Source organism: Xiphophorus couchianus, chromosome 7 (genome assembly GCF_001444195.1).
Source record: "Xiphophorus couchianus chromosome 7, X_couchianus-1.0, whole genome shotgun sequence".
NCBI lineage: Eukaryota > Metazoa > Chordata > Actinopteri > Cyprinodontiformes > Poeciliidae > Xiphophorus > Xiphophorus couchianus.
In genome coordinates this window covers 26,162,497-26,175,980 of record NC_040234.1, presented here as the reverse complement: position 1 = coordinate 26,175,980, position 13,484 = coordinate 26,162,497, and the positions used below count along the sequence as shown (strand labels likewise).

At 40.5% G+C, this 13,484-nt stretch overlaps 1 protein-coding gene across 2 annotated transcripts in view; it reads right to left on the bottom strand.

Annotated features, from left to right (window-relative positions):
- smg1 (SMG1 nonsense mediated mRNA decay associated PI3K related kinase) overlaps positions 1-13,484 on the bottom strand; it is a 51,800-nt gene that overhangs the window by 33,218 nt on the left and 5,098 nt on the right. Inside the window, exons 4-19 of one of the 2 annotated variants that reach the window (XM_028023989.1) lie at positions 12,695-12,831; positions 12,501-12,559; positions 11,191-11,404; positions 10,952-11,077; positions 10,066-10,138; positions 9,417-9,514; positions 9,099-9,272; positions 8,494-8,715; positions 8,021-8,122; positions 4,521-4,811; positions 3,938-4,068; positions 2,497-2,658; positions 1,850-1,968; positions 1,664-1,751; positions 1,447-1,548; positions 1,225-1,365 (exon numbers count right to left, since the gene is read on the bottom strand). In XM_028023989.1, the coding sequence (XP_027879790.1) occupies positions 1,225-1,365; positions 1,447-1,548; positions 1,664-1,751; positions 1,850-1,968; positions 2,497-2,658; positions 3,938-4,068; positions 4,521-4,811; positions 8,021-8,122; positions 8,494-8,715; positions 9,099-9,272; positions 9,417-9,514; positions 10,066-10,138; positions 10,952-11,077; positions 11,191-11,404; positions 12,501-12,559; positions 12,695-12,831 (2,239 nt within the window). Of the gene's footprint in view, positions 1-1,224; positions 1,366-1,446; positions 1,549-1,663; positions 1,752-1,849; positions 1,969-2,496; positions 2,659-3,937; positions 4,069-4,520; positions 4,812-8,020; positions 8,123-8,493; positions 8,716-9,098; positions 9,273-9,416; positions 9,515-10,065; positions 10,139-10,951; positions 11,078-11,190; positions 11,405-12,500; positions 12,832-13,484 lie in introns of both variants that reach the window. The other variant, XM_028023988.1, reaches the window with a different exon arrangement.

The following is a 13,484-nucleotide window of genomic DNA, read 5'->3' as shown; positions in this document are numbered from 1 at the left end:
GTGGCTCACATTCAACATCAAGCCTGTTACAAGGGAGATTTATAAAATAACCTTGTTAAAAAATATTCAAATGTTTTGTCACTCATTTCAGAAAGTGAAACTCATTAAATGAATTCATTCTACATCCACTGAGATATTTCAAGCTTTCATTTTATGTGATTTTGATGATTATGGCTAACCCTAACCCTAAATTTTGTGTCAGATTATTTTTTTTACTATGTCACTTAAATGTTGGAATCTCACTGCATTTCACCCAATAAACTAATTAACTCCAAACTAAGGCTGCAACTAACAAATTATTTTTGTAATCAATTATTTTGATAAGAAACCAGATAAAAAAATTTAAAAATTGACATATTCTGTAGATTTTTTATTTAACCACATCAGACTTTTTTTGCACAAAATAAATAAATTAAGAAAATGTAAACAAATAATTACATTTCTTGTTTAATAAGAAAATAAACAGTTTTGGCTTAATTACTGCTCTGATTCTTTCAGCAAATGGCATTCCTCAGAGTCTACATTCTCCAGTTAGTTAATCGATTACTAAATTAGTTGACAATTATTTCAATTATCAATTCATCACAATAAATCTGATCAATAGTTCCAGTCCTGCTCCAAACACTTGCACTTCCTGAGCCTCTAAATGATCTTCAGCGTCAGAAGGACAGAATCATGGAGATGACTGCTGATTGGACAGATGTCTAGAACAGACATGGACAGTCTCCATAAAGACTGTCATTTTCTTTAATAGTGACTAAAAGTCATCATTAAAGAAGCAGATTATTCACAGAGTTGTGTATTGCATGCATATACATGTACATAGAAAGTTGTGTGAAAGGAAAATGCAACAGAGACAATCACAGGCTTTGAGAGGAATGCCAAGAAAAACCCATTCCAGAATCTTCACAAGAGGTTGGAGTTGATATCAACTGCCCAGAAAAAATGTCCTATCATAGTTGCTAAAAATACATTTTAAAAATGGCCCAATGGAGGTAGAGCTGTGTCTACAGTAACCAACAGAATTAGAAGCTATTTTGTCCTGGGCCATCAAACTGTATAATGATGCAATCAGACCAAATGCGATTTGAGTGTCTGGTTTACATGCAAAATCTGTGTGGATGCGCATTCAGGGTGGTTTGAGAAGTCTAACGATGTGTATTTGAAGTGTTAAGAGCGTCCAAAAGAATATTTAGAGAACTGAAATGTGGCAGTGAGCCCTACCCTCCACGATGAAGGACACCATACAAGATGAAGCTGATGAGGTCGCTGAAGTCCTGGGGGTGGAAAGTGCTGCTCGGTGCCCGGCTCATGTGGTGGCGAATAGCCAGAGAAATTTCTCTGATCTCAGAGTGGCTGTGGTTGCTGCAAACAAAACAAAAACCATCTGACTCATGTCACCTCACATCAACAGATTCAGCTCAGATGAACATGAGGAGGTCCTACCTCAGAGCCACATCCAGGGGAATGGTTCGGAGAAGTTTGGCAAAGGCCTGGCGTACTCTTACTGCCGAGTGCACCAGCTGGACTCTGCACACATCCATGCACCTGGCAGACCACCACATAACGCCAAACACACAGAACAGAGACTGGTCATGAGAGACTGCGCTAACTGCAGCACAGAGCTAAATCCAGGCGTCCAGGCCTGGAGAGTGAGGCTCACCTCTGGAGTAGCTCCGTAGATAGGCATGGAGAGAGGACCTGTAAGCTATGGCATGTCTGAAGGCAGATACTGTGATCTTCATGTAGAGCTGAGCAGAAAATAGAATAGATAAAAACATGGTAAACATGAGTCAAGTGTGTGTGTAGGGACAGCATTAAAGGAGGAAGCGAGGATGTCTGGCCTCACCATTATCCAGCAGGCCTCTGCAGAACCTGCTGAATGACGGCAGGGAGAAGAGCGGGCTGTAGGTGTCTGACTTCACCATGAGCAGAGACACTTCCTGGGCCCAGGTCAGCAGGAGCTTCCTGCAGCAACAAACAGGCAGCGCATGGGAATCTACTCTGCTTTAACAGTCATTTCTCATCACTACTGGGCCTATTAACATACACTGTCTATTAGGCAATAAGAAAGACTAAAAATAAATAATTACTTGCAAAACAGATTCATTTATTACTGTTCCAATAAATTCGACAAAGGAAGGGAAGAAGTTTATTCTATAACTGAGCAATAAATAGATGTCTTTATAATATACAACCGTTATATGTAACGGAAGGGTTTGTTTTGTAAATATATTTCAGTGGCCCTATATATGTATATATAAATAAATAAACCCTTCAGAATATTTTTCTATGTGTGTGGTGTGTGTGTGTCTACTAGTTTTATTAAATTCAAATTCAAAAATTTTAATTGATGCCAAAGGGAAGTTAAATATTAAATTGTGCTGGTATTTGTTTCACAAATACAGACTGCAACATCTGAACCCATTACTTGATTTATTTTTTATTTTTGTAAATCATCTCCTTCACATCCTACAGAGTGTGTGCTTCCCAAACCTGGCATCTGGGTAAAGGTGCTCCTTTGACAGCAGGTTGCCAAGGAGACTGAGCAGTGTGCCAAAGTGTTTCTTTGTGGCTGTGGTCACCGTGCTGATGACAGCTCCATCGAACAGGGAGGGAGACGATGACGACAAGCTGGATGAGATAAAATGATCGTGTCTGCAAATGAAAAACAAGTGGTGATCACAAATGGGAAGTCTGGAATTACATTTTCAAACAACAGAGTAGAGGTATTGTCTTCCATGTGTTTGTAATGAACAGTCTTGAATAATAACTGCTTACAAATGTTCATCTTCTGATACATTTGATAATTTTTTGAAAAAGAAATCCGGTTTATGTGAGTACAGGTTGCTTCATATGTTAGATGTACACTGTTGCTATATTGACAGGTTGACACCGCCCCCTGCTGTTGGCCCAGGGAACAACAGCTGACTTTAACATCACCTACCACCTGATGAAGACAGAAGCTGCCATCGAAACATGTCACATATGTTTCTACAGACAAAAAAAAAACAAAAACTAAGACTAATGAAGAGAACCTAAAGACTAGGCCCAGGAGGTTTACCTCAAATTGTTCTACACAGTTCTGACTAAGGAGGGCTGAATACAAATGACTGGCAATGTTTTCAGCTGCTTAATATTTGTGAAAATCTTTGAACACCACGCATGTTTCCTTCTACTTTGCGTTGATCTATGTTTGAAGTTATTGTGATAACAATAAGCGTGAAAATAAGAACCATTTATTAGGTTACTGTATGGCTGTTACTGCATGATACAGCAATCATAGTGCTACAAACAAAAATTCTGCTCTTGAAATACTCTTATTTAGGACACAAAGTCACATAAAGTAGTGTGATTAATATCACTAAACTTCTCAGACTGGATTTAATCATATTTATTGACACTTATTGAACAAACAGCGAAGGAAATATTAAAAATTACAATTCTGACTGAACGGACAGTTTTTTTATTTTTTAAACATCAGTAATTGAAATTTATTCTGACAACGGTAAATCAAAATTCTTATGACGAGAAATGATAAACAATACGATAAAGGCCCATCCTCAGCTCAACATAATTTGGCTTTAAGAAGATCCTAACCCTTCAATGCAGAGATAGCTAACTACTTATCAATATTTTAGTAGTTTATTAAGTTTTATCAATACACTCTGGCACAACCAGCCCTGGTGAACATTCATGATCTCGATATGGCTCAAAACATGAGTTTATTTTGGGCTGTCGGGGTTCAATAATCGGACACTTTGGTTTGACGATATTAGTTTGATCAAAAAACCAAATTATACAGTAAAATTCTAAATTTTTATGTCAACTTCCATAATTCAGACCACATTTTCCACACAGGATTGACGCACAGTTTGTTGCGGATCAAGTCCGGACTTAACCAATAAAATTCGAGTCTGGGATAGCGCGTCTTTACCTGGTGCAGTGAGAGTACAGGGAGTAGAGCACTGCGTACTGGATGGCAGGGTAAAACACAGCCAGCTCAGAGTGAACCACAGTCAGGTTTTGACTCAGCAGAGTGAAGACTGTTGGACTCAATGCCCACATCTGGAGAGAAACACAGATAGAACAGGCATCAGCTTCAGTTCATACCACCATCAACATCTGCAAACATTTTACAGTGTTTTTACACTGTAACAACACTAAATCTTACCAAGTATTTTTGGTCTAGTTTCTAGTGCAAATGTCTTAGTTTGGTCTTATTTCAAATGTTCAACTTACAAGTTATGTTGCAGCAAAGACATAGGAGCTTGTTTTAAGTCAATAAGTCCTTAAGATTGATTAAAAAAAATAAAGCCGTAGTTCCATTGGTAGATTATGTCACTTATGATATGGGAAAAAAGCCATATTATTAGTGAAATAATCTGCCAATTGAACTAGTACTTTTTCATTAATATTAAGAAATTATTGACCTAAAGCTAGCTCCTATATCTTGCTGAAAAGTTACTTGTAAGTTACTATTTGTCTTGAGCAATCGTCACAGACGTAACACAGCGTACCCCTATGAGGGAATTCTTGGTGTTTCCAATAGTGGTGAGGGTACTGAGGTTGAAGATCAGGGTGAACTGAGCTTTGTCCACAGGCATGCTGAGAGAGGTGAAAGCAGGGTGCTGGATGGCTGAGCATGTGCTGCCCGGCGCCGCGTTCCTGTCGGGGGGAACCAGGCTCTCCATCAGGCTACACAGAGCACACGCCATCTCACCCAGCACCAGTTTATAGGCTGCCTCCAGGGTGGGGATGTTCTTGAGGCTCAGCAGAGCCTGGTAGACACTGTGAACAGCAGCCATCACCTGTGGAAGACACACACACACACACACACACACACTGAACCACTTCTGATATCGTTATCTGAGGTTTAGTATCAGCCGATACAGAAAAAGAGCTGAATTAACATTTTTATTTTTAAACAGACAAATGCACTGAATTACAATTTGCTAACTCTGCAACTTGCTAACAGTGCAGCACACTGAAACACACAAATGGCTTCAGAATCTTGGTCAAACATGTAAAAACAACTTTCATTTGTTCAGTCAGTGCAATTAAGAGCAGAATAGCCAATGTAATATAAATAATCTGAAACTGACTAAACCAACAGGTTGACTACGTTGGTCCAACGTAAAATAAACTGCAACAAAGCTTCTTTCAAATGGTGCAGAAATTGCAACTAGGAATTTTAAATATAATGTAAAATAAATAATAAAGCATGGCGTCACACAGAGCATAGAATTAGTTTGAATAGATCTGCCCTTATGAATTGTCACCGACACCCGATCTAGAAATTTTCTCAGTATCTAGAGTTCGTCTAGTCATTCCCTTCCCTGTAGCACCAATCCAACTGAACATCCTCAGTGTGAGAAGATTCAGCACCTAACTGGTGGAGGGAAAGCAAGTGTCCATGGAAAGTGTTACAAAGTCTTTTCTCACATGATTTTGAGATTAAATCCTTGGTCATTTATGGCTAACATATTAACCAGGCCAGGCACGTTGACTGATGAACACTGTGTTACTAGAGAAATCAGCAGGTTATTACAATGGGCTCTTTTTATGGCTGACCAGCCCTGAAATGAGGCAGAAAGAAGCTTTAAATCGAATCAGCTTTTTCTACAGAGCCACATGAACAACCACTGGGTGATGAATCAATTTTCCCAACAGACAATTTTCAACAAAGATGGAGGAATACTAGGAAATCCAATAGTGTTTTTTTAGGAGATGAGGGACGGGAGAAAGGTTCATAATCACAAACGACCTGGCCTTTACAACAAGTGTTTAACCACCTGCACACTTTGCTCAGTCTAACAGTGTAAACATGCTTTCCTGTTGTATGCAATGGGTCATAGATTAATATTTAGCCTAGTTATCACCTAGAAGCTCATAAGAAAATCTAATTAATGCAGAGCAGAAGTTACCTTTGATTGTATATTCAAGCAGATCACAGTTGTTTGAAAGAGGCAGTATTATAATTGTATATATATTCTTTTTCCTCCATTTTTACTATTAGTCATATCACAGTCTAGACCAGGGGTCGGCAACCCAAAATGTTGAAAGACCCATATTGGACCAAAACATAAAACAAATCTGTCTGGAACCACAAAAAATTAAAAGCCTTATAAAAGGCTTATAATAAAGGCAAAACAGGCTTTAAATTAGCCTATTATCAAAATGACTAAGCGTTCATGATTAAATGTTTATTTTCTCTGCAGTGCGACCTGGAAGGAACGACGCGACCATGTGACTCTGTTGTACGATGGTGCTTTAAGTTTACCTCCTGTTACAATATGAATGTATTATGTTTCGTTGCATTGATAAAATTAAATAAATGCAATAAAGAAATCAGATTTGTGATGCCATTTTCATTATGAAGATTCGACAGGGAAAGGGTCATTCTTTTCCTTTTGGAACTCGGAAAATCTGCTCCCAAATGCAGTTTGCATAACGACAATCGCTTTATGTAAATAATCACGTTAACTGTGTGATCGAAAAAAACAACAAAACGGATCGTGCATAGCGTGCCACTTCTCTGGGCAACAAACGGAGTGCAATAAAACGCAACCTGCAGTTATAAAATGAAACAGCAGACTTTTGAAAAAGTAAACTATATAAAATTTAATTAATACAGTTTAAGTTTGAATTCTGTGCAAATGTCAAGCAAGTCAGTGCAATGGTAAAACATAGCAGCACTCTTCTCTTTTGACAGGCAACCAGCCATCCTCGGACTTGAGGATGTTAAACACAATAATATTGTTAAGTGTCATTCTAAATCGGGCTTTTAAGATGCAACTTTAATTTTGATGCAGCAGCTAATGTAGCGCCTTCCCTGGAAATGTCTTTCCACATTACCATATTTTTCAGACCATAAGCCGCTACTTTGTCCCAATGCTTTGAACCATGCAGCTTATATATATGGACGTTTCCAGTTTTTTTTCAAAACATTTGTAGGTGCGGCATATAGTAAGATAGGGTGACCATATTTTAGTTTGGGAAAACCAGGACAACCTGCAGCGGTGGGGGGGGGGGGTGGGGGGGGGGCGTGGTTGGGTAAAGCAGAACACGAACCAGAACAGCTGGTGCTCTAAAAGCCGGGAAACTCCATACATTTGCGCTTTGGCATGTTGTTGGCGTACTGACAGCGACGCTATCTATCTTCTGATTAAGAACAGGGCTGCCCGCACTGACGCGGCTCAGGGATTACGTCACACGCAGCGCCGTGCGCAGTGCCCTAGTGCCTGTAAATTTAATGGTCCAATGAAGGAAATTTAAAAAACAGGACATTTCCTCACTTTCTAAGAAAAACCCGGGACGCCCGGGACAGGACGTGAAATACGGACATGTCCCGGGAAATACGGACGTTTGGTCACCCTATAGTAAGGTGCGTTCTACAGTCCTGAAATAACTATTTGTTATTTGACAGACATTCAGGTAATCCTTCCGCATTGGCAATGAATGCAAATGATTTGGTCCAAGAATTGTAGAATCTCTCCTCGGCTATTTTTCTCTTTTCCCCTTTGGTCTCCATGGCCCACCACACACCCGTTAGTTTGTTTACAACAGCCACCTGCCTCGCACCTCGCCCAGCTGAAAGAAATGTGTGTCACAGGCTATGACGCAAATCTTTGTTGATGAAAATGTTGAAATTTGATATTTATTCTACACATTTTTATAGCATTGGAAAATATTAAGAATGTTTGTGTCATGTTTTTCCTCCTACAGAAACCATATTAAAACAAAAAATATATTTCTCACCCCCGTCTTTTTCCTTTTTCAAAAATTTTTGAAAAAGCTCCAGGGAGCCACTAGGGCAGCGCTAAAGAGCCACATGTGGCTCTGGAGCTGCGGGTTGCCGACCCCTGGTCTAGACTCTGACTTCAAGCAGTCACTTTTTAAAGCGAGAGAGTAATGAAAGTCATTTCTGCCATGTTTTAAGAACATGTATTTTTGTATTTTTCTGTGATGTCTAAACATTGCTGGTGGTTTGGCAGGCATAGCTCAAATGTTTTCATACCTCCTTCTCTGGATGGAGACGGAGATTCAGAAGATGGGAGTCTGGCGCCAGGAGCTTTTCAACAAACGACACAGGAAGTTTGGTGTTCACCTGATCCACAATCTGAAAAACATTCACAACTTCAGGTACATTCTGCAGACAGGAGATAATAAAACAGAGCAGAAATTAATCAACAGATCAGTGTAGAGCTAATCTGTTGATTAATTTTTGGATTAACTGATTAATAACTGGACAGCAAAAGTGTCTTGTTGGAAGATTGCTTTATGAAATATGAACCAGGTGAAGCTAAAACTGCCACCTGAGGAGTTCTGGGTAGAATATATTTATATACATATATATTCTTTATGCTCCATTTAATCGTAAATCAATTACTAAATGAGAAGACATTTATTTCAACTTTCATCACAATTAATTTATTCAGCTTTAAACTAAATTAAATGCAAAAATGATAGGAACTGTGTAAATGACAATACCAGAGTGAGCAGACTGAGCACAGCCAGGCTGTAGTCGGAGCCACAGGCCAGGCAGCAGTCCAGCTGGTCCAGGCCGTAAGCGAGGACCGCCTCCATGAGCTGACCGGTGGGCTCCACACTGGCCAGCAACACACCCACACACTCATTCCCTGCTGTGAGAACAGCCTCGGAGAACTGGACCTGCTTGGCTGCGGTCACACACGCCAGAACTCGGTTTAAAACCTTTAAAGGCAAATGGCAGAGGAGGTCACTCCATTTCAACGGCACAACCGACAGGACATGTTAAATGATGTTTGAAAACTAAGTTTTCAAACATTAACTGTAGGCCAGACAAAACATAACGCATTTGTGGTTTAGAACTAAAAAAATGGAAAAAGTTCCAGAAGGCTTAATACTTCGCTAAGACATCACTAACGATGTCCCAATCTTTACACATAGTGTCCATTTATATCCATTACTGCTCTCTGATTATTAAAGCTGCGGTATGCTTTTTTACATATTTCTTAAAACTGTCACCATGTCATGACAGAATAACATGAGACAGATAATCTGCGGTTTAATGTCTGCTTGACAGTACAGAGACTTTCCCTGTGAAGCGCTCTTACATCAGTGACATAGGCTTCAGTGATGGGGGGCCCTCTCACAGGACTGAATCTCTCTCCGATGCTGCGGACCACAGTGCTGAAGACCCTCAGCAGAGCCGCCAGCTTGGGCAGGGACACAGAAGGAGGGGGGATGTCTTCATCCACTGCCTCACCTGACGTCACATGACTCAGGTCCTACACAGAGCAGGCACACTTAATGTAAATAATTCATCAAATCAGAGCCCAGTCCCTAAACTGAGAAAGGTCTTCCATTTCTTATGTAAAGCCCAAAGTACAATAGGAATACAAACCACTTTAGAGACAAAAACATGAAGTCACCTCAGCATATGCCTCCATGTCTTCTAAGAACTGGCCCAGTAGTGTGGTGGAGAAGGTGAGGTCTGCCACCCAGAACTGCTCCAGACTCTGTAACCAACCTATACACAGGAGGAGACTCATCAGACAATGTATGCTTTCATACAGCTTGGCTGACAAAATATTGGGACAACTATATCAGTTGTGGTAGCTGAATATTTTCCTCTTTTTTTCCCCTTCTCGTCTGTGCTTTCATCACTATGTAATATTCTCATTTTCTGGATTTGGGGGCTTTCATTATATGTCAATAAGGGATTGAAATATTTCACTATGCATAATATTTCTATAGAATATGAGTTTCACTTTCTGAAATGAGGAACAAAAAATATTAAACTTTTTCACTGTATTATAATTTTTTGAGATGTACTTGCATTCAGCCTGAGACTAACATGACAGTTACAGTTCTTGGACAACTGACACATGGAGAAATACACAGTTTAGTTTTTTTTTGTTTTTTTAAAGCTAAAATTAAATGCAAAACATACAATAAAATGTGAAAAGACCTCCTTTATTCACAGTCTCAAAACAGACTGACAAAACACTCTGCTGTTTAATAAGGGTCTGGGAAATTCTCAGAAATATTCAATGTGACGTCAACAGGAAACAAATTGACCTGAAACCTGCTGAGTGAGCGACTGCCTCTGGGTGTGGTCGATGTGCCAGCCCACTAAGATGTCCACTGTGTCCTGTGGGAGAATATGAACAGACATGAGGAACTGGAGCTGCTGTGAGTCCAGATGTTGTTCTATCCTCAGCAGGGTTCTCACATCTCAGGTCAGAAATCCGTGTTTCTCTGCTCCATTTTCCAAAGTTTCCTAAGTTTAATTTATTATGAGACTAATTGATTAATTGAGATAGGCTTAGGTGAAGGACAACTAATGCAATAATTTACGGAAATGCTAATAATTTTCCAGACAAATGTTCCTTTTGTATACATATCCAGACAGGAAATTCATTTAAAGTGCATCCATATTTGTTAAAACTGTCACCATGTTATGAGATAGATAATCTGTGAAATCAATCTCCTTCCTGAGCTGCTATTGCCAACCAATCAGAGCCAAGAGGAGGGGCTGAGCGCTGTCAATCAATTTCATGTACTCACTGTTAAATGTACAGAAAAAAATGTACAGTTACAGGAAAACTGTCTATCTATGCTAACTAGACTTAGCTGCAGCATAGCATAGGACAAGAGCGAGATGGGCTACGCCACATGAAATTGTGATTGACAGCGCTAAGACCTGCCTCTGGGCTCTAATTGGTTGTTCTTAGTTAGCAGTAAGAGAAGGCAGAGGAGCTAAATTTTTCACAGATCTGTCTTACGCCATACTGTCACAACATGGTGACAGTTTTAACAAAATGTAAAAAACCTTTTTATAAAAGTTACATACTGCAGCTTCAATTAAACTTGGTGCTTTTGTAAACTGCATAAGAACTCAGGTTAAGGCGGGTGTGGATGCATTAGACGTAAAGCAGGAAATTAGCGATGTTGGAATGCTCACCCTGAAGTTGGTGCTGAAGACATGCGGGTAGCAGCGGGCCACCTGGAGAATACACTTGACACTCTGACAGAGCAGCTCTGGGGTGTCCACGTTCTCCAGGATGGACTGCAGGTTGCTCATCACCAGCTGGAGCAGAGAGCATACCACAGTTCCTACAGGCTCTACCCTTCAACACCTCACACTTTGTGTGCTGAGCTTTAAGAACTATGGTGGTCCACAGAGCATTAGAGAGCGGTTACCTGCATGATGTGAGAGAAGGCCTTCCTCTCCCCGGCAGCCTCCAGAGCCCGCTGCGCTGCCACCAGGTACAGCAGCTTCACTTCATCACGACCACCAGAGTTAAACTTTGTGAAAAGCCACTTGAAGATGCGCTCCGCCTCATAGCTGAGCACCGTGCAGAGGAGGCCGACGCAGGCCGCTGCTTCCTGACGCAGCTCCCACAGCAGCTTACTGCTGCGGATGGGAACCATGCAAAGGAGGGAGCAAAGGTCACACACACACCATATGGGAAAAGTCACTGTTCTAAACTAAACTGTGTTCATGAGACCTGATGCCGGGAAGGAGACATTTATCACCAGGGTTCAGAGCCATGAATGAAACAAAGTCCAGAGATGGGAGAGGCTTGGAGCAGCTCGTATAATGAGTTCAGCAAATGTAAAGTACCACCAGGTGTTTGCTAATTGCTGCTGGCCAGTCTGAAGGATCTGAGAGGGGAAGTGAACGGGGGAAAGTCTGCTCTTCTAGGAAACGGCAGCTCTGAAGAGGAGCTGCGTCTGTAAGGGGGCTAGGTCTTACAGACGCTAGGTACACAGCTGAATGGTTGCCGTGAAGATTAAGGGGTTTCTCAAATATGCATGAAAGAATCAGGGCAACAGTCCAGGTATGATTTTGATGAGGGAATAAAATCATAACATGACATAAAGCTCAAAAAAGTTGATTTTATATAATACTTTTTAAAGCTGTTTTTTGTATTCCCTCCTTTATGACAGCTCAGTTCTACTCCATTATTATAGGGCTTCATTTCCAAGCTGCAAATTATAGTTCACCATGTGCTTGTGTGAATCTTGATCATAGGCTTTCTTTTGCTTTTCCTTTTTAACTTTAACATTTGAAAAATGCCCAAAAGTGCAGGTGTGCGATACTGCATATTTTTGGTATCAATCCAATACCAAGTACATACAGGCCTGTATTTACTTAGCCTGTACTGCCGATTCCCAGTGTTTCCAGGGGTGTGCCACACCCTACCAATGAAACTGGTCAAAAAGCACACTGATTTTATTAATTCAAGTACCGCAAGATTCTGTCGTGAGCTAGTTTGGTCCCTACATGTTGGCTTTTCTACGCATAGCGCTGTCTCAAGCCAGAGTTATACCCGACACATTGAACCGTGATCAACTGGGCCCATTACCCAATCTCTTCAGGTCTTGAGGAATGATTACAATTACACTTAAAGACAGGATAATTAGTCCTGAACCTATCATACCCGACATTTTCGCTTTTCTCCACACAAGCACACTGTTTCACAAACTTACAGCTCACAGCCTCTTACCTCTCATTCAAGATATCATTCAAAGTGCTGAGGATGGTGTCCAGCTGTTTGACCATGGTCTGAAACGAGACACAGAGGGTGAGACAGATTACTGCAAAAGAAAACGGCACAACATTCCTAGATGTGAACAGCAACTGTGGTTTGACTCTTGTTACTTCGATGGTTAAAAGGAAAACAATGTGAACATAACTGACCACTTTGCTCTCGCCATGGCTGATGAACTCCTTCAGCTGCTTTAGGGTGGCCAGCCTCCGGTCACGGTCGTCCTCCCTGGAGACTCTGCGCAGGAGGTTGGCCAGTCGAGACTCCTCTGAGTGAGCCATCCCTCTGTCTGCACCAACACACCCAAACACACACACCTTTAGAATGTTTTCTGGACGTTTTATTCTCAACGTATGAAATCACGCTGCATGGGAATCTTGACAGCAGCTTAAAAAAAAAGGAAGAAATTGACCGTGGATAGCATGTTTAATCGGATGTTTAAGATTGGCTTCACCCCAGCATGGGCATTATTTAACAATTTTTTTTTCAATAATTAGCTTATGCTGACAATATAAATTGTTTTTCTTTTTATCTTCTTTTCTTTTTACTTATTTCCAATCTGATTATTGTGAATTAAGACACACTATGGAAGAGAAAAGCTGCATCTTACAATGAAACATGTTGTATTTGACCCAAGAAAACACCAATTTGTTTCGGACTAACCTGACTGTGGCGCGTCAGAAACACGCCACAGTCAGAATGCAGCAGCAGGAGAATTTTAATTGCAATACTTTTGCTAAAAATTGGGAAACCCTATGAATTATGATTGATCTGAATGTCTTTTCTTTCTTGAGGAAAACACAATGTCCCTACCACGAACCACCAATGTGGAACAAACACCGAGTTCCTTTAAATCAAAGCTGAAAACTCTTTTGTTTACAGCTGCCTTTGATTCATAACAACTGGAACATTGATCAATATATCTGAACTATATCTGATGAT